Here is a 27,589-nt window from a genome sequence, read left to right as displayed (position 1 = left end):
TCCCTCAGACCACCTTCACAGTACTTCAAGGACTCTGCTACAAAATCTGTCCTATTAGAAAAGGATGAGAAGCTATTAATAGATGTACTTGAATTTTTATCTATATAGCATTTTAGTCTGTGAGTAGCTTATTATATTCCACCTTCCGTTACCCCAGCCATTTTGCCATGTGTACTTTCATCTTTACAAAGGGCACTGCGACAGTAATGAAGCAGAGAGTTCTTTTTTTTCCCCCAATATTAATACAAAATAGTAAAGAGCAGTAAAGGTATATCGAGCAAACTTAATCTTTAGAAAACCTTTACCTTAAACTTCACCAGTGAATTTAGTATAATTTTTTTTAATTAACTAATTTTGGGAAACTTAAAAATTTGCTCTTGAAGATTATTGGAAATTGAATTAATAGGATTTCTGACTTTGTAAGTTGGGTTATGGATCAGGGCTCAGGCTGGATAGCTGTCTTTTTTTGGCAAAGTAATTTGGGCAGTTCATCCACAACCAGCCTTTTGATTTCTAACACACCAATAAAAACTCCTGATTGACTTAGTTTTATTGACTGAGTGCTCAGGTGCTCTGGAACTAGAATATTGTGAAATGACACAGTTCATTATGCAGTACACAAGATTGCTAAAAGAATCCTAAAATGAAAATCTGGTCATTAGCTTCTCATCCCTACAAAATCATTCAGTGACTTCCATCCAGATCAATACCAAACTCTTCTGACATTCAGGCTGCCCACAGTCTGGCCACTGTCTATAGCTTCAGACTCATCTCTTATGCTTCCTCCCCCAACGTTTTAAAAATGCTGTTTCTTTGCAAGTACCTATAAACTGAATTCCCAGAGAACCACGTAAAATCACCTATTAACCAACTTCCACAGCAACTCTTACATTAACCATTGAATTTTGTACACATGAATTATAGTTATTTAGATTTGAAATAATATTAAAAAATGTCAGTTGTGTATCAGCTGAATTCTTTATGAAAGGGATTTATGGAAATGAATTTAGCATTTCTTGTTTAAGTAATAAGATTATGTCACTGGAGGGACTGTAATAATGAAACATGAAATTTCTAGATGGAGACTAATTTATGCACATATTGCAGCATTTCCAAATGACATTTGTTCCACTGTTGATTTCTTATGTACTTTTCTCATCATCTAATTTGAAAGTATGTTTTCTAATAGTTTACAGATTTTTATAATTTATTAAATAATACATCTCAAACATACTTGATTTTATGATCTTTTTTGTGTAACTAAAGTTATATAATTAAAATATTTAATAAATAGGAGTTAGGAAAATAGAATTTTATTTATTTGGTATAATTTAAGATTAGGGCCATTAAATTTTTAATAATAATTATGAAATAGGATCTTTTGATTAATTATTTTTAATGACCTTTTATATATAGATACAGCCACAGTGCTGAAGTTCAAGTTCGACTTCAGTTCTTGACTTGCGTGTTTTCAACTCTGGGATCACCTGATCATTTCAGTAAGTGTTTTAATCAGTATTTTAGTAAGTTTTTAGATCTGTATTGATCCTTGGAGAAGAGTCCGGTGAAATGTACTCATGCATTTAGATTTCTTTAGTCATTAAATTATTCTCAATAATTTATCAGTCTTATCAGTATATATGGCAATATGAGCATGACCCTGACACATTCTTACTTCATTCTCTGTAAGTGTCAGTTTCTCAATGGATAAATGTCTCATTTCAAGACCATATGTTAGGGTGATTGTATCTTTTATTACCTTTGATTATGGAATCTTCCTATCACCCAAGTTGCAAACAGCTATTGTGCTATTATCAGGGCTAAATCTTACCCAAAATTGCTTGGTTTCATAGGTTATAGAAAAAATGAGAGTCCCTAGTTTTATTTAGATTAATTTCAAACTCAAAGTCGTTAACAGTTAGCCTTTCAAAAATAGATTGGTCTGGTATATTCAGAGTGTTGACCATGTCCAAACATGCATGCTAAACGTTCACAGAAGAGAGGGTGAAGATTGAATCTTTTGGCTAGAGTTCCTTTTCTTAACTAGACTGATTGTATTATTGCTCCCTCTCCATACTGTTTTTATATATGTGCTCATGTCAACAAACCTCATTTGTAAGGACATTCTCTTTCTTTAGCTATGTTAATATAGTCTAATGATGAATGTCTTACTGGCCAGAGAGGAGTCATTACTCTGTATGTAAGTCCATATCTGTGCCTGAGAAGCACTGTTTAAATCTATAATTTCTTCAAGTTATGATATTTATAAGAAATACCACTAACATTGTGATACCAACAGATGTCAAAGTGAAGACTCCTGTTTTTGGTAGGAAACTAGTATCTTATATTACTAAGTCAGTTGTCATATCAATTAGGATGGATACCATACAGGAAATAAATAATACAAAATGTAAAAACACCCCATCTTATTCATGGAGAAGTCAAACCAAAACAAGTATTATTAACATAAATAATTTCACATGCCCAGTAAATTTCATGTTTGCTTAGTGTGGACTCTCACTGGAAAGTGTTAACCCCTCCTCTGAGTATTTGAATAATGAATTATTTATTTTGGCAACTTCTGGCCAAGATGGAGGGATAGGTAGACATGCTTCGCATCCTTGCGCAACCATAAGAAGGATCACAACTAAGCTCACAACAAAATACAACCAGAACTGCCAGAAAACTGAACCCAATGGAAGTCTGACAACCAAGGATTTAAAGAAGAAATACTCATTCAGACGCGTAGGAAGGGTGGAGACCAGGACCCAGGCGGAGAGGACACAGTGTGGTGGCAGTGGCTTGGAGGTGGGCAGTGAGGTGAATGGGTGGATGCACATTCAAGTGTGGAAGATAAAAACCTGAAGGGACACCTGGGGAGTGAGCCATCCCAGCCCCAGAGCAAAATGCGCAGCCCAAGGTTCCAGCACTGGGAAAATGAAGCCTCATAACTGGCTGTAAAAACCAGTGGGGGTCGGGGTGGTGGAAGAAATTGCCAGTCTCTCAGGAGTCTCTCAGTCTGTTTAAAGGGCCCTCATGGCACTAGAATGAATGCAGACCCGCCCACTCTGGGATTTAGCACCAGGGTAGCAGCTAGAAGGGCTCTAGTAGCATGCAGGAAGTTGGGGAAAATGAGTGGAAACAGGGTGAGAGCCAAACAAGCTGCATTATTCCCTCTCTTATTCTGCCCTCACATATAGCGCCACAAAGCCAGGAGTGGGTTACCCTGCCCTGGCGAATACCCAAGGCTTCACCCCTTACGACATGACAGGTGTGCCAAGACAGAATCAAAGCACTTCACCTAATACACACAAACAAACCCAGGGAGACTGCCAAATTGAGGAGACAAAGAAATATGGCCTAAATGAAAGAACAGATTAAAACTCCAGAGAAAGAACTAAGCAAAACGGAGATAGTCAACCTATCAGATGCAGAGTTCAAGACACTGGTGAAAAAGATGCTAAGAGATCTCACTGAGTATGGCAAACACATAAGGGAAGAAATGAAGGCAACACTAAATGAAATAAAGAAAAATCCATAGGGAACCAATAGTGAAGGGAAGGAAGCCAGAGTTTAAACCAGGGGTGTCAAACTCATTTTCACCGGGAGCCACATCAGCCTCGCAGTTGCCTTTAAAGGGCTTAATGTAATTTCAACTCCTTAACAGTTGAGAAGTAGTTACATTTATATAGTCCTAAAATTACTTTGGCCTTTTGAAGGCAACCATGAGGCTGATGTGGCCCCCAGTGAAAATGAGTTTGACACCCCTGGTTTAAATCAACAACTTGGAACATAAGGAACAAAATAAACAGTCAACCAGTATAGAATTAAGAAACAAGAATTCAGAAGAATGAGGACAGAATAAGAAGACTCAAGGACACCTCCAGATGTGCCAACATCCAAGTCACAGGGATGCCAGAAGGAGAAGAAGAAGAGGAAGAAATTGAAAACTTCTTTGAAAAAATAATGAAAGAAAACTTCCCTAATTTGGTGGAGGAAATAGACATGACATGTAAATCTAGGAAGCACAGAGTCCAAAACAAGTTGGACCACAAGACATGTCATAATTAAAATGCCAAAAGTTAAAAATAAAGAGAGAATCTCAAAAGCAGCAATAGAAAAGGAGTTACTAACAAAGGAGTTCCCAAAAGACTATAAGCTGATTTCTCAAAAGAAATCTTACAGACCAGAAAGGGCTAGAAAAGAGTATTCAATGTGATAAAAAGCAAGGACCTTACAACCTAGATTACTCTATCCAGCAAAGCTATCATTTAAAATGGAAGGGCAGATAAAGTGCTTCTCAGACAAGGTAAAGCTAAAGGTGTTCATTCTCACCAAGCCTTTATATGAAATGTTAAAGGGACTTAATTTAAGAAAAAGAAGAAAATCAAAACTATGAACAGTAAAATAACAATAAACACAATTATCAACAACTGAATCTAAAAAAAAACAAAAATAAACTAAGCAAACAACTAGAACAGGCGCAGAATCATTGAAATAGAGATCACTTGGTGGGTTATCAGCAGAAAGGGGGAGGAGGAGAATGGGGCAAAAGGTACAGGGATTAAGAAGATAATTGGTAAGTACAAAATAGGGGAATGTTAAGAATGATATAGGAAATGGAGAAGCCAAAGAACTTAGATGTACGACCCATGGACATGAACTAAGGGGGGGATTGTTGGAGGGAAGGGAGTGCTGGGTGGAGAGGGGCAAATGGGAAAAATTGAAACAACTATAATAGCATATCAATAAAATATACTTTAAGTAAAGGTATTATTTTGGTGCTCCCACCCACATTGAGCACCTTATGAATTCTTTGTGCATTATAGCTACTGTCCAGATACAAGCAAGTTGAAAACTTCTCCAAGATCATAGTTGTCCTTTTTTTACTGGCACAATTTCTGTCAAGTAAAATATGGTTATTCCAAAGTTCTGTAAGATAATGTTGATTTTTAATATATCAAGAAATATATATTTTTTAAACTTAAAACAATAACAAAGTGTATATATTGCCTACTGAATGTGAGTTGGTGATTCAGCCATTTATAAATACACTTCTTTTTTATCATATAATTTACTATAATTAACCTGGATACTATTTTTTAGGACTGTTATCTTTTTTCTTTAAGATTTTATTTATTTTTTAGAGAGAGGGGAAGGGAAGGAGAAAGAGAGGGAGAAAAACATCAATGTGTGGTTGCCCCTCACATTCCCCTTTCTGGGGAACCTGACCTGCAGCCCAGGCAAGTACCTTGACTGGGAATTGAACCGGCACCCCTTAGGTTCACAGGCCTAGCTCAATTCACTGAGCTACACCAGCCAGGGCTGTTGCCTGTTTTCGTTACTTATCTGTCTTCTTAATTACTTAATGTGTTTAATATACACTAAAGGTTGTTTTTAGTTTTATGTTGATTCCTAGAGACACAGGTTATTTTAGAAAAAATAGTCTGTACATTAACTATTTCTGTGAGAAACTGATAGGATACTATTTTTCTACTCGAACTCTTTAGACTGGTATTGTTACTAAATATTTCCTGAGGTGTTTTTTTCATATTCTGGGGCTCATCTGCTTTTCCCAAGAAAGAGAGAGGTTTCACACCTTCATATCCCTTCTGATGCGGAACAACCCCTGGCTTTGGAATCCTTTATGATATACTTTTGAAATCCCCATGATGCTTTTATTCTACCCCTTTTGATAGTCTCATTTACCCAAAATTAGACTTGTGATTGCCTTTAATGCCTCCTCTTTTTGAATACTTCTCTGACTTTCTCCTGTCACAGCTTGGAATCATTTAATACTTGGGTCAAAGTCCCATACAGATTTCATTTCATTACATTGGCTTCCAAGCTAATGATGTCCTCTGATGTGTCGCTGTTCTCTGTGTGAGACAGTCAGTTCCATTTTGCTTTATCACAAGGATCCTTTTTTTCATTTTACAAAAATAATGCTTATTAGCATGTATTGTTTACATCCTGTGTGCACAGACTGGGCTTTGAACATAGTATCCACTCTATTCTTCACCCTTAAACCTTAGATGATTTATATAGATATCATACTTAACTACATTTTAAAAGCATAAATTATGTAAAATCTTTTATAAAATAATTTTTATAAATACTGTATAATAATATCTCCTTTATGGATATATTGGTGCTTCTAGGACATTGAATTAGGACCAAAACGTTTTATGTACTGTGATTCAAAATTTGTAATTTTAATCTAGGGCTAAGTTTAGAGCAAGTCGACATTTTATGGCATTGTTTAGTAGAAGATTCTGAGTGTTATGACGATGCACTCCATTGGTTTTTAAATCAAGTTAGAAGTAAAGACCAACATGCTATGGGAATGGAAACCTACAAACATCTTTTCCTGGAGAAGGTAATTTTATTTTTTGACAGTTTTATTGTTTATATTATTTTTCTATATTTTGTTTTTAAACAAACTAATGTTAATTTTTTCTTTTGAATTTTAAAAAGATAAAGGTGCTGTTTTCTGTGGTTTTTATATAGTATTTGCCAGATTTTGCTTTAGTTTTGTTTTCTATAGTGTTTATATCAAAATCGATGCTTAGTTTATATTTACAAAAATATTTTGTTCCTTAACTGAAGTACTTAAACTAACAGTAATTAGCATAACGCTTCAGGCAAACGTTAAAAAGAAATGTGGGGAGTTTTGGTGTTTATTTTTAAAATAGTAACATTATAGTTAAATTTTCAGGAGTGTTACCCATACCCACTAATGTAGAGCTGTATTCTGTGACTCTTCCTTCTTAAATGGTTGTAGTATCAGCCATTCTTCTGGCAGATAGATATAAGCTAATCTTCAGATTTTTTATAGGTCCCTGGAAAGGGTGTTTTAGGAATTGCTACAATAACATTAAAGATGTTCTTTGTCCAGTTTTTGTTCTCCTTTATCAGATGCAACAGTTGGTTCAGGTATTAATATTCCATTTGAATTTGAAATATTAATAATAACAGCAATAGACTTTATTATTTTTATGCTTATTTTTGAGATTGTAAAGGCTCTCTACGTACTCTCACATTGTCTTTGTGGTAGAATTGAGTATATATGAATGAATACATATAAACTAAGTCACCAAATAGATCCAAAGGAAAGCTACAAATAGACCTTCAGTTATCTTAATTTCAACTTGAGACTTATATACAAACTGTACATGTAGCTACCCATCTCACAAATGTGCATGGTCTAGGTATACAATAAATGATAAATTTTAAAATTAATTTTCTCTGATTTGATTATGTCCATTATAAAAATTGAAATGTATCAGATATGTTTTAATTATGACCTGAATAAAATTTTCATTAAATTATTATCATCTATCTTAATTTTTCAGTGAAAATCTGTGCTGATAACATTTTCTTTATAATGTTTTCACTAAAATTAATTTAAATCTCTTAAACTAAACTGGCTTAAATTTTTTTTTAAGATGCCCCAGCTAAAACCTGAAACAATTAGCATGACTGGCTTAAACCTATTTCAGCATCTGTGTAACTTGGCTCGATTGGCTACCAGTGCCTATGATGGTGGTTCAAACTCTGAGGTATGGATTTAGACTTATTAATTAGGTCAGCTTGTGGAATTTTTGTTTTCATTTTTCAAACTAGTGTACTGAATTATATTGTTTATCAAGCTTTGAATTTACTAACTATGAAGACTTTTATTCTTAGGTTTTAAAAAGTTTTAAAAAACTAATTTGGTACCTTTCCATTACCAAAGATAACCTTGATTGTGCTTAGTGAACTTACTACACATTCCTTGATTAATAGAGAAGAGGCCATCTGAGTGTTCCTTTAGTCCTCTGATAATATAATGATAAAGCTCCCAGATAGTATAATGAAATAGTTTTTCAATTAGAAGGTTGATTTGTCTAAAATCTGATTTTTATGCCATTTGTCAAATCCAAAACTTTTAGATGCTCTTGAGCAACTCCAGAGTTTCTGTTGGTAACCTCTATTCTGGAATAGAATCTATGTAAATCATCTCTGATCCTAAGGCATATACTCAGTTTATTAGCTGAAGACCCTCACAAATTGCTAATCTTACCTCTGGTTTAGAGTTCCATTTGCCTAGTTGGGTGGCTACTAGGTTTTGTTGAATGTGTTATTCCTAGACTCTCTTGACACAGACTGTTATTTGAAAGTCTATCTCATTGGACATTCCAGTTTATTAATGATAGCTATGATTTACGTATTATCCATTCACATTTTTCATTAATTTTCTCCGGAAGTTGGAGTTGTGCTATAATGACAAAAGCAGAGAAAATTGCTGTTAATTTATGTAGTAACGAATAATTTTAATTGTATCCAAAATGTTTTCACACTGTCTTCCTACATTCTTTCTTTGTTTCAGTAGTGTGTGTTTTTTTTTTTTTAATTTTTTGGTCCTCTTACTTTGATATTAGTATGATAAATTTTAATTTGTGATTTCAGACAACCAGACAATTCTGATTGACCTAAGAAGTAGTCATACTCTAATTTTGAGATAATACTGCTTTAATGTAGATGTTAGAAACACTGAGGGTGGTTAGTCACTTATCAGAAGGATATCGTGCTTTACTCTGCCCAACTTTTAAGAACTTGCAGTCTCCACTTAGTTTTCAGTGAAAACATTCTTGTCATCTTGTGGTTAACATGAATTTAAGTGACAACTTGGGTTAACATATTTTTTAAAACTTTCTGTGAATACATATAAACAGTGACTTTATGAGAATAAGTTGGATGAAAGCATTTAAGCATTGTTATGCTAATAAACTTGTGTTTTCATTCCTTTGTAGCATGTTTCGGGGAATTTTACCACTATGTAGTCACAACTTTTAGTTACTGAACAGTACAGAAATACATAGTCAGCTGCTTTATAAATAAGTATTTTTAGAATTGATTTAACTTGTATCTCAGTAACTGAGAAAATTTCCAAGGCTGCTATCATTTCTATTATATAATAACTAAGTAATATTAAATAGAAATTATCTTTTAAATATTTTGTAGAATATTAAAACTTTTTGATATCGAATGACTTTTAAATTTGTTACTTCAGTCTTAGCATTTGCATTGTTTGACAAATAGTAAAATTTATAGATGTCATGTTTTTCTTTCTTAGCTTTGTGGTATGGACCAATTTTGGGGCATTGCTTTAAGAGCACAATCTGGTGATGTCAGTCGAGCAGCTATCCAGTATATTAATTCCTATTATATTAACGGTAAGTGATTTGAAATACTGCCTAATAGGTAATTTTTATGTAAAGAATTTTTTGTTTAGTTACAGTTTTATTTAGCAAAACAAGAATATATGATTGATATACATGTCTAAACATTTGATTTTTCAGGTAAAACTGGTTTGGAGAAGGAACAAGAATTTATTAGTAAATGTATGGAGAGTCTTATGATAGCTTCCAGCAGTCTTGAGCAAGAATCGCATTCAAGTCTCACTGTTATAGAAAGAGGACTCCTTATGCTGAAGACACATCTGGAAGCATTTAGGAGAAGGTAATTTTTTTTCACATCACATACGGTGAATTTGAGGCTTTTTTTCAGATGTGTCCAAAAGTATTCTTAAAATTAGAGGTTTTTTGGGGGGCAGGTAACAAGTGTAAATTACCAAAATTGAAGTGCTAGTATTAGAAGTAATTTTTGTTCATACTATGTATCATTAAGTGGTGCAATAAGCAATAAAGTTTCCTGGTAAATAGTGCAGGGCTTTAAAAATCATTAGACTCTGAGAAGATATGCATGAATGAGAATTTTTAGACAGAACTCTTATCACTAAGAAAGTATTACTATGATTGAAAAGGCAGAACACCACTACCAAAAAAAGTGTCACTGAAACTCACCAAGAACATCAAATAATTTCTCATAGTTGAACCAAATTGAGTTTGTTTTATTTGCTGTTTTTTTTTTTTTTTCTTCCTGGACTAGGAGACAGTATTTTAATTTTGAATTTCCATTTACCATGGAAACATGATCAAAAATTCTGTGTTAATGAATATCTGTGTAATTAATTTAGACATAACCTGTGTAATACAGAAATAAAGCAAATTAACATTTATGAATGTATCGACTGAAGTGAAAGGTGAGTAGATAGTTTTAATTAAGAAATTCTGTGTATTAAAAATCATGAGTAAATGTAAAAGTACAAAGAAACTTGAAAAATTGTTAAAATGAATAACTTCAACTTCGGAGTTTAGTTTGATAATGAAAATGTCATACAATTGACAGTTATTGATATTTTATTTAAAATATTAGGAAATATTGAATAATAAAGATTTTCTAGATATTTCTTATAAATAACATGACTTCATGATTTAAAACATTTGGACATTGCAGAATTTTTATATTTTAATTATGATTGCGAATTGTGGAAATTCTACTAAAGTAATTCCATGTGTTTTTAAAGACTGTATAAGGGAACTCTAGAGGTTTTTGCATAGAAACTTCACACTGCCAGGTAACTTGTACCACTTTAAAAAATAAAAATAAATAGGTAAATGTGGTGATGTATTCAAATTAATAAAACTTAAGTACTCATAAAATTTAGATATACTATAGAAAATTAAAGTTCTTGTAGTCTTATTTCTTCCTATCAGAGATAGTTATTGTGAATGATACATAAATACATGGGTGGGCAAAAATAGGTTTATAGTCCATATGGAAAATAATATAATAATAAACAGGAAAAGAATAAACTGTGTTTCATATACAACTGTAAACTTACTTTTGCCCACCCCTGTATGTATATTATTCCAAAATTTTCTCTGCTGCAAGGTATACAAACAACAAACCAAAAAAGGCCTATTGGTTTAAACCCTTGGTTGTTACATAGTGTTACCAATGTCTTAAAATAAGCACTTATTTAAAAATAAATTGAAGTTCTTAGGATTCCATGGTACTTTTATAAGTTTAATGAATTTCATTTAAAAAAATCCCTTCTCAGATGTACACATTTTTAGTGACTCATGAACAAATTGTCTATTGATAAGACATCTTTGTATTTTTTCATGTTTTATTGTAAAAGTTGGTGTTAAACAACATATATAAATCCTTATTTTAGGGTGCCTAGTAGAGAAACTAGGAAACAATTGAATATTAAAACAACTAAGAGGTAGTTTAATAACTTAGGTATTTTCATTCAAATTCTTGTGCAGGATTATTACACAGTTTCAAGTACTTAATATGTTTGGTGCTCCTACTAACTTAAAATAGCCTAACATTTATAGAATGAAAATACAAAGTAATTATTATTTTGTATTCTTTATATTAAGAGACTGAAACAAACGTCTTTTTAAAAAAAATTTTTTTTAAGATAAGATTTTAATCTTAAACAGTGGTTCTCAACCAGAAGCAATTGTTTCCCAGGGAACATTAAGTAACCTGTGGAAGCATTTTTGATTCTCAGAGGTTACAAGAGAAGGGGGTTCTATTGGAATGTAGTGTGGTAGAAATCAAGGATGCTGGTAAACATTCTACAGTGCGTGAGATAGCCTCCTTCCCTCCAGAACAAAACTTATCTAAGATTACTCTTTTACTCAGTAATAGAAGCTGCACATTGGATTGCCTCTAGGAAATCAAGTCCGTTTTATTCCCTTTTGTACCCTCCTATTCCAGAATTGCTGATTAGTATAAGGTATTTATATTTTTGTCTTAACTGAACTCTGGTATCCTGGATCCTGTCTTCAACAACTAGAAATCACTTAGGAAATTGACACATACTTAGTGTCATACTAGATGCCTGTGTCCTTTGAAATATTAATCTTTATAATTCATATTGTAATTTTAGCAGTCATGGAATCAGCTATCAAAATTCTGTTTGGCTGGTTAACATACACTTACTAGAAAAATTTCTGTGTCTGAAAAATATTTCTAATACCTTTTCTTCCTCTTCTGAATGTAGGAATGACAACTTGCCATTTCTCTTACCAGAAAAGTTTGTTGTTTGAATTCATCCTGTATCTATTACTGCCACTATCCCCTGCCTTCCATTAAAAACAAACAAAAAAAATGTTCTTAATGGGATTTTTTTTCCTCGGTAATTTTTCCTGAAAATTATTTTTTAGGAGTTTTAGCTGTATTTATTTATACCTTTAAATTTGATTCAGTATGATGAACCTAAACTGAGTGCTTCTAATTTGGAAGAAAAACAAGTAGTGCTATAGAGTAAATTGGAATGTGCTAGAACCTTTTGTGGGCTTTTTCGTTTTGTAAAGTAATAAAAACTTCAGTTACATTAAAATGTTTTAAAATGATATCCTTTCTGTGTGTGGTTTTTGTTTGTTTTAGGTTTGCATATCATCTCAGACAGTGGCAAATTGAAGGCACTGGTATTAGTAGTCATTTGAAAGCACTGAGTGACAAACAGTCCCTGCCGCTAAGGGTTGTATGTCAGCCAGCTGGACTTCCTGACAAGGTAGTTACATAGTCTTAGATTCCAAGTTGATAACATTTCCCAGTTTATCTGTTCTTTTTGTATTTTTAAATTGGTTGCATCTCATATTTCAGATGACTATTGAAATGTATCCTAGTGACCAGGTAGCAGATCTTAGGGCTGAAGTAACTCATTGGTATGAAAATTTACAGAAAGAACAAATAAATCAACAAGCTCAGCTTCAGGAGTTTGGTCAAAGCAGCCGAAAGGGAGAGTTTCCTGGTAAGTCCGGTAGTTCAAATTTTCACATATTTTAACTTGTATTATAATATTTACTTCAAAACTTTATATCTTTGAAGACTACCAACCATGTCCATGGCTCTCACCCACCTTCCCCTACTCTTGGTATAATTCCATTGATTCTTTTTTTTTTTGGAATCAGGATTTTCTCTTTTTCTTTTTCTTTTTTTTTTTTGCCCCCACCATCCCCAGCCTGCTCTCCCACGCCCTTTCTTTTTTTTTTTTAATAAGTATTTTTTATTGATTATGCTATTACAGTTTTCCCAATTCTTCTCCCTTTATCCCCCCTCTGCCCTGCCCCCATAACCCTCCAGCATTTCCCCCCACGCTTCATTCATGTTCATGGGTTGTATATAAATTCTTTGAGTCCTCTGTTTCCTATACCATTTTTATCTCTCCCTGTCTATTTTATGCTGCTTCTTCCCTGTACCTTCCCCACCCCTCATTCCTCCCTTCTAACTCCTCACTGAAATCCCTCTGTGTAATGTCCGTTTCTCTGATTCTGTTCCTGTTCTGGTTGTTTGCTTAGTTTTTGTTTCCATTGTTTTTCTTTTCTTTTAGGTTCATTTGTTGATAGTTGTGAGTTTGTTGTCATTTTACTGTTCATATTTTTTATCTTCTTTTTCTTAGATAAGTCCCTTTAACATTTCATATACTAATAGCTTGGTGATGATGAACTCCTTTAACTTGACCTTATCTGGGAAGCACTTTTATCTTCCCTTCCATTCTAAATGATAGCTTTGCTGGATAGAGTTATCTTAGATGTAGGTCCTTGCTTTCATGACTTTGAATACTTCTTTCTAGCCCCTTCTTGCCTGCAAGGTTTCTTTTGAGAAGTCAGCTCATAGCCTTATGGGTAATCCTTTGTAGGTAACTGTCTCCTTTCCTCTGGCTTCTTTTAGGATTCTCTCTCTATATTTAATCTTGGGTAACTTGATGATGTGCCTTAGTGTGTTCCTCTTTGGGTACAATTTGTTTGGGACACTCTGGGCTTCCTGAACTTCTATTTCCTTTGCCAGATTGGGGACGTTTTCCTTCATTATTTGTTCAAGTAAGTTTTCAGTTTCTTGCTGTTGTTATCCTTCTTGCACCCCTATAATTCAGATATTGGAATGTTTCAGGTTGTCCTAGAGGTTTGTAATTTTTTGAATTCTTGTTTCTTCATTTTGTTCTGGATGGATGTTTATTTTTTCTTTCTGTTCCAAGTCGTTGTTTTGAGTCCTGGTTTCCTTCCTGTCACTGTTGGTTCCCTGAATATTTTGCTTTATTTCACTTTGGGTATCCTTCATTTGTTTTCTCATTTTTCGATCAAGCTCAATCAGATCTGTGAGCATTTTGATTACCAGGGCTTTAAATTCTCCATCAGATAGGTTGATGATCTCCTCTTTGCTTAGTTCTCTTCCTGAGGCTTTGCTCTGTTCTTTCACTTGGGCCATATTTCTTTGTCTTGGCGTACCTGATAAGTTGTAAGGGGGTGGGGCCTTAGGTATTCACGGGGCAGGGCAACCTCTCTGCTGCACTGCAACACTGCCTGTGGGGGAGGGGCCAGAGAGGGAACAGTGAAGCTCACCTACTCATCTCTAGTGCATTTTTCCACGAACACTCCTGTGAGACTGGGAGTTTCTTCCACTGTAGCAACTGCCATAGTCCATAGCCACCTCTGAGTCTCAGTTTTCTCCTTAAGTCAGCCTCCCCTCCCCCTGTGCAGCCCACTGAGCCTGGCAGCAGCAGACCCCCGTCCCCATGGTCCGGGGCGGTTTTTCTGAGTCAGTCTGCAAGGTCTGCTGCCTTACTGGCCTGGTTGTTCTGGTTGATTTTAATTCAACCTAAATCCAACCTTTAATTCCTTGGTTGTCAGAGTTCCATGCAGTTTGATTTTTCTGGTGCTTTTGGTTGTTTATTGATTTTAGATTGTTTGATATCTTCCTTTTGGTTGTGCAAGGAAGCGAAGGGGTTCTACCTACGCCTCAATCTTGGCTGGAACTCTCCATTGATTCTTAAATAAGAGTTAGAGTCACTTCAGGTTTTACTACTTGTAAACATTTTGTTCTTCTCAAAAACTTCTACTTTGGGAGGCTATTTGATAAGCACTGTGGGAAATGTTAATCAATTTGTTTCCATATACTGTTTAGTACCCTATAATTTTTTTGGCCGTATTGATATATATGTATATATTTTTTGAGCATATGAAAATAATGCCCCCTTAAATTTCAACTGTGCACCTCACCCCTTCCCTCCAAGAAAGTATCACATTAAGAAATTTTTCATGTGAGCCTAAAGGTGTATTTGATTACTGATTTAACTGTTAAGACTAGTACATTTTTAGTGTCTTCCTATAATACGTAAAATATGAGCTAATCAGAAGAACATAAGAGATGTTATTTTTTGTTATAATTTAAGGGTCTGAAATTTTAACAGGCCAATAGATATTTAGGGGGAAAAATCTTAAGCTTGTTTTTTAAAGACTTTTAATCTGCCTGTGTTCAGAGTAATTCTTTGGCATTTTTCAGTAAAGAGCCAATGTCACTACAGCATGCTTAAGGTGGAACTGTGTGCATCTTCTAAAGTAGCATATCTTAGGGTTGGTCTTGAATAATTTATAAATATTCTTTGTACAAAAGAATAGGTGTTGAAAAGTCTCCCTTCTGCCCTAACCTTTAAACCACCCATTTCTCTTCTTGTGAAGCAAATGTTATTGGTTTCTTATATATCCTTCAAAAGATACCAAGAAGCATATTCATACATACATACCTTTAAAACACAAATGTAGCATTCTATTTATATTCCTCCACCCTTTCCTTATAGTGCTTAACATTCATAAAGAACATTCCATATTAGTGCATATAGAAAGTTACCTCATTCTTTTTAAAGATCTGCCTAATCTATAATAAGGTGGGACCATGATTTATTCTACATATTCTCTATTAATGGACATTTAGGTTGTTTCCACCGTTTTTGCTATTACAAACAATGCTAACTAATACAAGTTAGCTAAAAACTTAGTTATGACATTTTCAGGTCAAATTGTATCTACTTTTGTTACATTTAAATGAACATAAAAAGAATGTGAAATTAGTAATACTAAAATGAAAAGCACCCATGTTCCTACCACCCATATTAAGAACTAGAACATTATTAGAAGCTACTTATGTATCCCTTCCTAATATCATCCTTTCCATTTCCCCGTAATACAATCTTGTTTTTTAGTTTACTATTCTTTTAATGTTGCTTATAGTTTTACTTCTAGTGTATATTCCTAAACAATGTATTTAGTTCTCTAAAACAGATAAGCAAGCCCAAACTTGATGGATTAATGAAAAGGGAAGTACAGCTCTTAATAGATAAAGGATCACAGAAGAGAATGCTCCTATGCCACATTACAATAAATCAGATTATAGATATAAACTTATATCTAGCTTAAGATTTGTCTTTTTAGGGTTTTGCTATCTCCTTGAATAAGTGGATATAGCTAACATGTCTCTGTACAAAATATTGTAGAGATGCCAGGTAATTTATTTTATAATATCTTCTACCTAAAATCTTACTGGAATCATTTCAAATTTGGTGAAATTCGCCCTGAAGAATAAATAAACAAAGCAGTATATGAAGTTCTGAGAGGAAAATCCAACAGGATTTAATGATGAATTTTAATACTAGCTATTAAACATTTTAAAACTACGGTGGTACCTTGGTACTTGTTATTAATTTGTTCCGGCACTTGTGACAAGTGTTGAAACTGATGACTCCTGAACAATGAAGTATTTTCTCATGTGGGGTGGTGTCGTGACTCATTAAGTTCTAGCAAGTGTGACGAGTCCCAAGCAAGTGCTAAGGGCTGAAACATTTTTTCTCTTCAAAATGTGACAAGTATGGGATTTGACGAGTTCTGAAGTTGACAAGTACCAAAGTATGACTGTATTATAATAATCCCATTTTGGTGAAGAATTGTTAAGTGAACAGATAACAAAAATAGTCTTTTATTAATATGTGACATTCAATTTGGGGACAGAAAGAAAAACCCCATATCTCTCTAATGCTCAGGATAGATTTAAAGTGTTTCTATACACACAAAATAAACTATAGGAAAATCCAGAAGAAATAGGATTAAATATCAAACCATTGAGAGAGCCAAGATTTCTAGGCTTAGAAATAATGAAATACTTATGGAAAGAATCATACATTTTGCTTATACAACAGTTATCAGTTTTGCTGCACAACAATTGTACTTGAGGAAAATTGCCAAAATTGACCTGGAGGAACCCATTTTTCTCCTATGTGTTTGAAATATTTTTGGATAGAATTTTCTTGTTTGTGTGACAGGTAATTTAAAATGTGAATGTGTTGTTATGCAAAGTAGTATTCCTGTTTCAGTCATTCCTGACAATAGCTGTTTAGTGCCCAGTGGCGTTTTTCTACATTAAGTTAATAAGATTTAACAATATTTATTTAAGTTTTATTTAATCATTCAGATATTTCAACATTTTTACCTTATTTTCCTATTCTTTTTTTTTCTTTATTTTTTAAAAAAGTTTTTATTTTTCAATTATAGTTGACATACTCTGTTACATATTAGTTGCAGGTGTAAAACCCAGTGATTAGACATTATATAATTTACTAAGTGATCACCCTGATAATCTACTACCAATCTGATACCATACATAGTTATTATAATATTAGTGACTATATTCCCAGTGCTGTACTTCTTAAATCCTTCAACCTTTTTACTCTTCGCTGTCAACCCCATCCCATCTGGCATCTGTAAAAATGTTCCCTGTATCTATGAGTCTGTTTCTGTTCTGCTCATTTGTTTATTTTTTAGATCTATTTTATCTAATGTGAGTATTGCTACCTCAGCTTTTGTTTGTTTCAATTTTCACGAGCATCTTTTTCCCTCACTTTACTTTCAGTATGTGTGTCTTTTGATCTGAAGTACATCTCTTGTAGACAGCATGTGTAAAGGTTTTGTTTTGTTATTCGTTCGGCCTCCAGCCTCCATATGTCTTTTAGTGTTCAATCTATTTACATTTAAAGTAATTTTTGATATTTATTGCCATTTTATTCTTTATATATATATATATATATATTTTTTTTTTTTAAGAGTTTGTTTATTTTTAGAGAGAGGGGAAGGGAAGGAGGGAGAGGGAGAGAAACTTCAATGTGTGGTTGCCTCTCACGTGTCCCCTGCTGAGGACCTGGCCTGCAACCCAGGCATGTGCCCTGACTGGGAATTGAACCATGTGACTCTTTGGTTCACAGGCCCGCAGTCAATCCACTGAGCTACACCAGCCAGAGCTATTATTTATATTTTTTATTGTTCTTTTCCTCCTTCTTAAAGAAAACCAATTAACATTTTGTATAATACTGGTTTGGTTTGGAATGAACTCTTTTAGATTTTTCTTTTCTGGGAACCTCTTTATCTGTCCTTCAATTCTAAATGATAGCCTTGCTGGATAGAGTAATCTTGGTTGTAAGTCCTTGCTTTTCATCACTTTGAATATTTCTTGCCACTCCCTTCTGTCCTTCAGAGTTTTTCTGTTGAGAATCAGCTGACAGTCTTATGGGAGCTCCCTTGTAAGTAGCCAACTGCTTTTCTCTTACTGCTTTTAAGATGCTTTCTTTGTCTTTAATTTTTTGCTATTTAATTATGATGTTTCTTGGTGTGCGCCTCATTAGGTTCACCTTGTTTGGAACTCTGTATACCCTGGACTTATAGATCTATTTCCTTCACCTGGTTAGGGAAGTTTTCCATCATTCTTTATTCACATAGGTTCTTAAAGCCTTGCTCGCTCTCTTCTCCTTCTGGCACCCTCATGATGTGAGTGTTAGTATGTTTAAAGTCCTAGAGACTCCTTACACTATCTTCATTTTTTGTATTCTTTTTTTCTTTTTGCTGTTCTGATTGGGTGTTTTCTGCTGCTTTATCTTCCTAATCTCTGATTTGATCCTCTGCTTTATCTATTCCAGTATTGATTCCCTGTAATATATTCATTTCAGTTAGTGTATTCATTTCTGACTGGTTCTTTTTCTGTTTTCTCGTTCCATTTTTTGTTTCCTATCTTAATTCTCTGAGTTCATCACTCTTTCTCTAAGTTCATTGATCATCCTATAAGTAGTGTTTTGAACTCTACATCTAGTAGATTGCTTTTCTCTATTTTTTTTTTTCCTGGAGTTGTATTCTGTTCTTTCATTTGGAGCTCATGGTTTTTTAAGATTCTATTTATTTATTTTTTTTAGAGAGAAGGGAAGGGAGGGAGAAAGAGGGAGAGAAACATCGATATATGAGAGAAACACTTATTGGTTGCTTCTCGCATGTCCCCAACCAGGGACCTACAACTGAAGTACGTGCTGTGACTAGGAATCAAACAGGCAACCTTTTGGTTGACTGGATGATGCCCAACCCACTGAGCCACACCAGTCAGGCCTCAGGCACATTTTTTGTCTCCTCATTTTGGCAGCCTCCCTGTGTTTGTTTCTGTGTATTAAGTAGAGCTGCTACATCTCCTGGCCTTGGGTGAGTTGTCTTATGTAGTAGGTGTCCTGTAGGGTCCATTGCACAGCCTCTGGATCACATGATTTGGGCTCTCCAGGTGTGCTCCTGTGTGGGCTGTGTACACGTTTCTGTTATAACTGAGTCTTGAAGGCTGTTGGCACCTCACTGGGAGTGTTTTACCCCCTAGGCCGATGGACTGCAAAGACTGGCTGGGACCACTGTGGAGGATCAGCTAGCTGTGTAAAGCCAACCCCATAGAGAAGGACTTAGTTCATCAAGGCTCTGGTGCCTACTGAGTCTGCCTTTTTTTGTGTGTCCCATATGGAGGAGTTTTGGTGGTGCTTCAATGTGGTCTGAAGCTGTCCACCAGGTGCGCTGGGGCCTCCTGGGAGGTGCAGGCCAAGGGTAACCTGCACATGGGTCCTGCCTGGGACCACCCAAATGAGCTAAGCAGTCTGCAGATGGCAGCCACTTGTGCTGAGCTTGGAGGTGCCAGGAAAGACCAAGTTGTGAACCAAGGCCTGCTGCAGCTACTGCTGGGTCTGGGGCCACTTAGCCAGAGGTACAGGCATGCTGACGCCAGATGCTGCTTGCTTCAGAGATTTTAGGGAAGTCTGAAGCATTAGCTGATAGGGGCCTTTTATATGTTACTCAGACAAAGCTACTCAGACAGCTTTGGTGGGCCCCAAAGTTTTTGGGGGCAGGGTCTCAGGAAATCGACAGGGCATGGGGAACTGTGTTAGCCAGGTAGATGTAGAATCAGATATAGCACCTTATTGCCATATCGGTTGGTGGAGAGTCAGAAAAGGAACAATGGCCTCTGTCAACACTTGTGTCTGTGAGAAAGCTGCCCCTCCAGCTCTTGTTTTGACATAGGACAGTTCAGTTTCTCATATGTCCCTGGTGCCTTTCAAGCTGCTGCCCAGCACCAAACCTTAGAGTAAGTGAGTCCAAGTAACTCTATGCACAGGCTGTTTAAAAAGGAACACCTGGGACTCCAGAAGCCTTCCCTCTCACTCAGCCACAATCCCTGCTGGCTTTTACAGCTAGAACTTACAGGGACTTCTTTTCCTGACACTAGAACCTTGGGCTATGGGGCCTGGGTTGGGTCTGGGACCCCTTCTTCAGGGGGATGCCTCTGCATTTGAGATAACCCTAACGATTTTTACCCACTACATGCAGATGTGGGACCAGGACGTTCTGAGTGTCTGCTTTTCCTACCAATCTCTGGCTTTTTTATACCCTTAGTTGTAGGACTTATATTTAGCTGTATTTTAGGTGGCTCTGAATGATAGTTGTTCTGTAGATTATTTATAATTTTGATATGGTTTTGTGAGGATTTGTGTACTGCCTTTACCTATGCTGCCATCTTGACTGGAACCTCTTAATTTTCCTATTCTGTCAAGCATTTCCTTTTTTGAAAAATTAATGGATTAAATAATAATTTGAATGCTGCTGTGTTCTCAGAATGGGGAATACATGCTCAGAAAATTTACACCTTATACACTATTTCTTAGTAAGTTACTTGAAATTATTCTGGAGCAAAATGATATACAAACAAGAAATAAGAGGAATATTCTAGAGGCACAGTGAAGATATGTCCCAGCTTAAAAGCTGAGCAACAGTCAGAAAATAATTGTCCTTATGGAACAATAGAATGGATGGCTCTGAAGGAAGATCTCTGGAAAGGATAAGTCCGTAATTACTTTATTGAAAAAACATTTTTAAAAAGGATACAATAAAGACAGCCCTGGCTCGTGTGTGTGGCTCAGTGCATTGAGGGCCAGCCTGTGAACTGAAAGGTTGCTAGTTCGATTCCCAGTCAGGGCACATGGCTGGGTTGCAGACCGAGTCCCCAGTTGTGGGTGTTTGAGAGGTGACTGATTGATGTTTCTCCTGCACATGAACATTTATCTCCCTTTCTTTCTCCCTCCCTCCCCCTCTCTCTAAAAAATAAATAAATAAAATCTTTCAAAAGAGTATACAATAAAGGCAAATAATGCAAGAAAACAAACTGCCATCAGAAGCAAAAACTAAAAGTCGTATTTTAAAAATCAGAGTACCATATGATTTCAATCATATGTGGAATCTAATGAACAAACTGAACTAACAATCAAAATAGAGACAGACTGAAATAGAGAGAAGACTGACAGCTGTCAGAGGGTTAGCGGGTGGAGGGATCAAGGAAAAAGGACTTTTGGACATGGAGAACAGTGTGGTGATTGCAGGGGGGAGGGGGTGTAAGGGGGGTAAATGGTAATGGAAAAAATACAATAAAAAAATACTTGGATTAAACAATATTTGCATTGAATACCTGCTATATTCTCGTGCTGGGGAATACACCTGTGAACATAAAATCTGTGCCTTTTTGAACTGGGATTTTTTTTTTTATGGAGGAAATACATAAATGCATCATGTCAGATCCTATTAAGTGTTTTAAAGAAAGATGAAACAGAGTAAGGGATTAATAGTGAATTGAGGCTCTTTAGATTGAATGGTTAGACAGAAGGCCATTTGAGCTTACATTTGATAGACCTGAAGGAAGCGAGGGAATGAACTATGTGAATTCCTGTGTGGAGGAGCAGCTTATGCTTTGAGATGGGAACATTTTTGGTGTTTTCAAAAAATAAGGACGTTGGGTGGCTAAAACATATGTAGGTAGGGATGATGGTGGGAAATGAAGTTGAAGGTGGAGGCAGCAAAGAGGACTTCATGGTCTTTGGAAATAAACTGCCTTAATCTGAGTTTATTGAATTTACCATAATCTAGGATGTTGTAACTGATCTTTTTATGTCAGAGCTTTGTTTTTTTTTTTTTAATTTTTTTCTTTGTTATAGTTTGTTTTACTTTGTTTTGGTGCATTATAACAGGGAAGAGAAAATTCAATCAGTATAAATACTTGCTGGTTAATTGTTTAGCATTAATGCATTAATGAATCTGATTCATTAGCATGTATCTGGTGAAAAAATGTTTTAGGTTCCCACAAAGGTCCATAATGTTTTTCACTTGTATAATTTTTCATACTGTTAAGCTGGCAGGAATTGATCTAGTTAAAATGATGCTAAAAGGGAATTTTAATGTAATTTTTTTGTCTAAGGCTAACTTCTAACAACAGAAAATAATTCAGGAAGCATGCTTAGTACTGTCTCTCCTTTGCTCAATAAGTATATTTAAACTGAATGTCCAGTAGAATTGATTGCTATAACCATATTTTCATGTTAGCAAAGAAGTTAACTCTTCTAAAAATTTTCACTTATGTTTTCTCCTATTTTTAAGGAGGCCTTATGGGACCTGTCAGGATGATTTCATCTGGACATGAGTTAACAACAGATTATGATGAAAAAGCACTTCATGAGCTTGGTTTTAAAGATATGCAGGTACACATAAGTATGATTTGAGTTTTACTAATCTGTTGACTGTTACAGTCTATAGGGGAACATTTGAAGGTACAGTTTAAAAACTGTTCTTACTGCTTTTGTTATACTAAAATCTTAAATGAATTTATTTTATACTTCAGAGATTTATTAAGCCACACTTAGTATGTATAATTATTTGTTTTTTTTTTCCTATTGCTTCTGTTTTTATAGATGGTGTTTGTATCTTTGGGTGCACCGAGGAGAGAACGGAAGGGGGAAGGTGTTCAACTGCCAGCATCTTGCCTACCACCCCCTCAGAAAGACAACATTCCAATGCTTTTGCTTTTACAAGAACCTCATTTAACTACTCTTTTTGATTTATTAGAGATGCTTGCATCATTTAAACCACCCTCAGGAAAAGTGGCAGTGGAAGATAGTGAGGTGACTTTATCATTTTATTTTTACATAGTTTTATCTTTGTGCCAAGTGAAAAGTAACTTTGTTATTAATCTCTTAACAGCAGTAAAACCTAGGAAACCATTTATTTATTCATTAGCTACTGAAGTGTATAATATGATCTAGGCATACCATTTAAAGCATTGTTTTATGAAGATCACAATAAGCACAGTTTCAACCTTCATTGAATCCCATGGGGAAGACAGATATTTGATAGATGAACAGATAAATAGTTTCAGGTAAAGTAAGAGATAAATAGTTTTAGATAGAGATAGGCATTAAGACTGAAACATGACTTGTCATTATTAGGATGTGGTGATAGAGGCCCATTTATGTATTATTTGGTCAAAGAAGATTTCTCTGAGGGAGAATATATGTAATCTTGAGGTGGAAGGATGAAAAGGAGCCAGCTAAATGAAGAGAATGAGGAATGCTTTGGGTAATTTGATTCCTGAAGCCCTTGATATCAGAGGGATTTATATCTAGGAATTTCAAAGAGATAGTTTGTAGAATGTGGAAGATAATGGGAAAGTAGAATGAGTCTGTAAGCCATTTTCATTTTATTCAGAGTAAAGTAGACAGCATTAAAATATCTGAAGCAGAAAGTGAGAGACATTTGTTCTCTGATTTTTGTTTTAAAGGCAATAGATTTGTTTGGCAAGAAGAGAAAAAGGTGTAAGGAACCTTATACACTAGTCCAAGGAAATGTTGACAGTGCCCAAAATAGAATGGTGGCAATGGACATAAATTAAATGGACAGCAGGTCAAAACAACATAACTTGGTGGTAGTTTGGCTTAAGATTGGGCATAGACTTGGGTTTAGGAAGAAGGAAAATAGAGAAGGAAAATGCAGGTTTCTGGCTTGAGTAACTAGGTGGATTCCATTTGAGATGAAAAATGGATGCATGTGGGATATCAAGTGAAGGTGTCAAGTAAGCAATTGGATATATGAGTTTGGAGCTCAGAAGAGTTTTGGTCTAGAGAAGTAATTTTGTGGCTTTTCAGTATAAAGTTGTTATTTAAAGTTAGTAGTGTGGCCCTGACCCGTGTGGCTCAGTTGATTGGCCATTGTCCCACGAAGCGAAAGGTTGCCAGTTTGATTCCAGGTCAGGACACATGCCCATGTTGTGAGTTCAGTCCCTGGTTCATACAAGATGCAGCTGATTGATGTTTCTCACATCAGTGTTCCTCCCTCCCCACCCCACCCCTCGCTCTCGCTCGCTCGCTCTCACTTGCTCTCTTGCTCGCTCTCTCGCTCCCCTCCCCCATCCTCTCTAAAAATAATAAATCAGATTTTTTAAAATGTTAGTGTGTATGAGATCACCTAAAGGAATCATTTTCCTTCTACTGACTTTGTTTTCTTAATGCCTTTAAATGGACTTACTCTAAGGTGTTGTTCATTGATGTTCCTCATCCCGTGAATCATTATTTTGAGGTTGAGTGGCAATTAATTAATAATGGTGCTTTTATGGCTTGTTTTTGATGGCTATTGTTCTTTCTTTCCCAAGAATGATAAATGACTTCTTTTTGTTTCCAAAATGTGTTTGATCATGAATGCAGTGGTAGCCACTGAGTCCTGTGTTCCTGATAGTCTGGTTTCTTTTGTGGTGGCATATTTTTTAATTCCTAAGAAATCCCCCCTTTTGTTTAAGCAAAATAATTAATACTAGATGCTCATGAATCTCTCATTTCTTCACCTTTTTAATTTTATACCATAAAAACTTAACGACCTTTTACTTTATGTCAACATTGTATTGGCAATTTAAAAGAGAGAAAGATAATTACAAGAATTCACCATTGTTCCAGGAGGGGGCTAGTATTCTATACAGTGTGTTATGAGAACATAAGGGAGAGGGAAAAAATTGGGGGAAGGACTTTGCAAAAGGGATGTCATTAATATTGCATGCAGCTGCTTATGAGAGTGAAAAGGAACATTACAGATTCATGGGAAAGTAAATGGCATGTTTGAAAAACTTGGGAGTGTGAATATAGTGTAATACAAATATAAGAACAGAAAGGAAGATTGTAAGCAATACCACAAAGGAACAATATGAGTTTTGTATTCTTTGTAAAATGAATTGCCATCGTCATGGAAGGTTTTATAGCAAAAAACATGAGATCATTTTCTGGTCTCTTAGAAACAAAGTTTAGGTGTGAGTGTGGGGAATGTATTAGAGAAAACAAAGACTGGAAATGGAGGACTAGTTAATAGACCATTGGAATAGTCCACATGAGACCTAAACTAGACGGGAAACATTTATTTTTTAGCAGATATTTCATTGAACTTTTGGTATGTCATTGTTGATGTGGAGTTTATTTGTTGTAAGACTGATTTGGCCTGGAGTATAAAAACAAAGGATCTTCACTCATATTGTAGGGCCTTTCAGTCATAACATAGAACATAGTCATATACAGATGGAAGAATTTTTTCTTTGAATCGTTTTTTTTTGTTTGTTTTCAGAGTTCAGTCTTTTTTTAAACTGGGTGTTTACAAAGAAATGAATTCTATTTTGCTGAAGAACTTTCAGTGTCATTTTCTCAACTAAAGCAAAATTATTATTACTTTGGTTATTCTCTTTCTTCATTAAAGTTGTGACAAGCAAAGTTTACCTTGAAACTCCATCTCTAACATTCCCTTGTTTTCAAAGTATACTAGCTTTATACCATTATACAAAAAGAACCAAACTGCTTTTTATAGATGCGTAGAAGATTCCTTTGGCATCTCTTGGATTTTATACCCCCAAATTGTGACAGCTGCAGCGGTAGAGGAATAATATACAGATTCATACTCTGTGGAAAATTCCAAAACTGAAAATAAGCTTCTGCTGCTTATTTACCTCTTGGGGTTGTGCTTAAATTAAAAATAAGGAAATTTGCCCATTTCTTACATACTTCTGAAACTTTCTTCAGCTTATCTATTATCTCAGCACCTTACAAAGTACAGATTTAACCCATTTCCCATTTAGGAAAAAAAAAAGTGCAGCTTGCTGTCACTATTAAAAGCAAAATTCTGTAAATAGAATGATCATTTGTTTCCAAAGTCTATCAATGTAATAGAGAAGTGCGAAAATACTAATAGTAAAAATGAGATAATTTCGTGAGTAAGGTTAGGACTGTAATCCGTGAGTTATCTTGGGGTAAAAGCTGCAACCACAAGTGCTTGTGGCAAATGGGAAATGGGTTAACAAATGATAATGGAAAAAAGTAGAAAATTTTCTGCTTTCATCTATATTGCTGCTCATTTGAGAGTGGAAAATAAAGTATGGATAGACAATAGGAAAAGAGGAACAGGTATACTCTTTTTCCCAAATACAAGGTTAAGGATTTAATTCACAAAGTCTGTGTCATTCTTAAAATAGTAACCTGCAAATAGATAATAGGAAATAATAGTCCTGTTGAAATTTACTTGGCTGTCTTTATAAACAGACATTTTCACTTTTGTTTGGAAAGTTTCCTGAGGAAAGGGACCAGAACTACATATCACTTTTCTTCCCAGAAAAGTATTCAGTACCAAGTTGAAAGACCACAACTTGACATAACTCTTAATTTATTGAATAAATATGTTTACCACATAAGAAATAGTTTATTTCTCACTGTTAAAGTAATACTATAAAATATTAACAAACTTGAGAATTAGTGATTTTATGCAAAAAAGTTTTAACTTCAGTTTAGGGTTTTGTTTTGTTTTTTACTGATCTGTCTTGATAAGTAGTTGTTCTTATTTATGTAGAGCTTAAGATGTGAAGAACTTCATCTTCATGCAGAAAACCTCTCTAGGCGTGTATGGGAACTACTGATGCTTCTTCCTACATGTCCTAACATGTTGATGGCATTCCAGAATATCTCAGATGAACAGGTAAGCCCACAGGATCTTTATTCTCCTGGAGGATGGTAGCAATTTACATTCCCGCTGGCATGTATGAGATTGCTTTTTGACTTGTATCTTCAGTAAAATTTATTTAATTGGTAAAAAGTACCAGTTCATTTTAATGTTTATTTATTAAAATGTTAGCGTGGTTGAATAATATAGGCTAAATATCTGGCAGGGTGTTTGCTAAAATTATCTTTAGAAAATACGGATTTGCCTTTAAATTGGTGTTTTCTCATATTACTGTATGTTCTGATTATTGCTTAGTTTTTGACAATAAAAATGTTTAGAGAAGATGCACTATGATTTAATAATATGCATCAGTGCTTGTTTTGGATGCACATTAAGTGCGAATAACAATTTCTTAGGTTGAGAATAGAAAATTATATATTTAAATACATGTATTTGCATATGACTTAAACTGGGTTGGTGTAACTTATAAGCATTAAATATAGACTTTGCCATGTTCTTAAAAGTTCAACTAGGCTTCAGTGGTTTTTTATTGGTCAGATGGTAAATTGATGTAACTGTTGTGAAGGTTAACATTTTTTAAGGATAAAAATTTAAAAATATATTTTGATTGTGCTATTACAATTGTCCCATTTTTTTTCCTCCCTTTTATTCCCTTCTGCCTTATTCCCTGCCCCTTAGTTCATGTCCATGGGTCATACATATAAGTTCTTTGGCTTCTCCATTTCCCATACTATTCCTAACCTCCCCTGTCTAATTTGTACCTACCATTT

General features: G+C 34.9%; 1 protein-coding gene across 6 annotated transcripts in view; it reads left to right on the top strand.

Moving 5' to 3' along the window:
- The window catches only part of USP34 (ubiquitin specific peptidase 34), a 223,184-nt gene that overhangs the window by 102,411 nt on the left and 93,184 nt on the right, over window positions 1-27,589 (top strand). For 5 of the 6 annotated variants that reach the window (XR_008427014.2, XM_053925775.1, XM_053925776.2 and 2 more), the window contains 10 exons: window positions 1,417-1,499; window positions 6,225-6,379; window positions 7,449-7,562; window positions 9,119-9,218; window positions 9,345-9,504; window positions 12,292-12,418; window positions 12,511-12,658; window positions 22,443-22,543; window positions 22,754-22,963; window positions 26,709-26,834. Coding sequence is in view for 5 of the 6 variants with exons in the window: in XM_053925775.1 (XP_053781750.1) it covers window positions 1,417-1,499; window positions 6,225-6,379; window positions 7,449-7,562; window positions 9,119-9,218; window positions 9,345-9,504; window positions 12,292-12,418; window positions 12,511-12,658; window positions 22,443-22,543; window positions 22,754-22,963; window positions 26,709-26,834 (1,324 nt within the window). In the remaining variant the exon portion in view is untranslated. The remainder of the gene's footprint in view (window positions 1-1,416; window positions 1,500-6,224; window positions 6,380-7,448; window positions 7,563-9,118; window positions 9,219-9,344; window positions 9,505-12,291; window positions 12,419-12,510; window positions 12,659-22,442; window positions 22,544-22,753; window positions 22,964-26,708; window positions 26,835-27,589) is intronic. The other variant, XM_053925777.2, reaches the window with a different exon arrangement.

Source organism: Desmodus rotundus, chromosome 5 (genome assembly GCF_022682495.2).
Source record: "Desmodus rotundus isolate HL8 chromosome 5, HLdesRot8A.1, whole genome shotgun sequence".
In the NCBI taxonomy this organism is placed as follows: Eukaryota; Metazoa; Chordata; class Mammalia; order Chiroptera; family Phyllostomidae; genus Desmodus; species Desmodus rotundus.
Note: the sequence above shows the minus strand (reverse complement) of the source record. Positions and strands in the feature narration are given on the sequence as shown.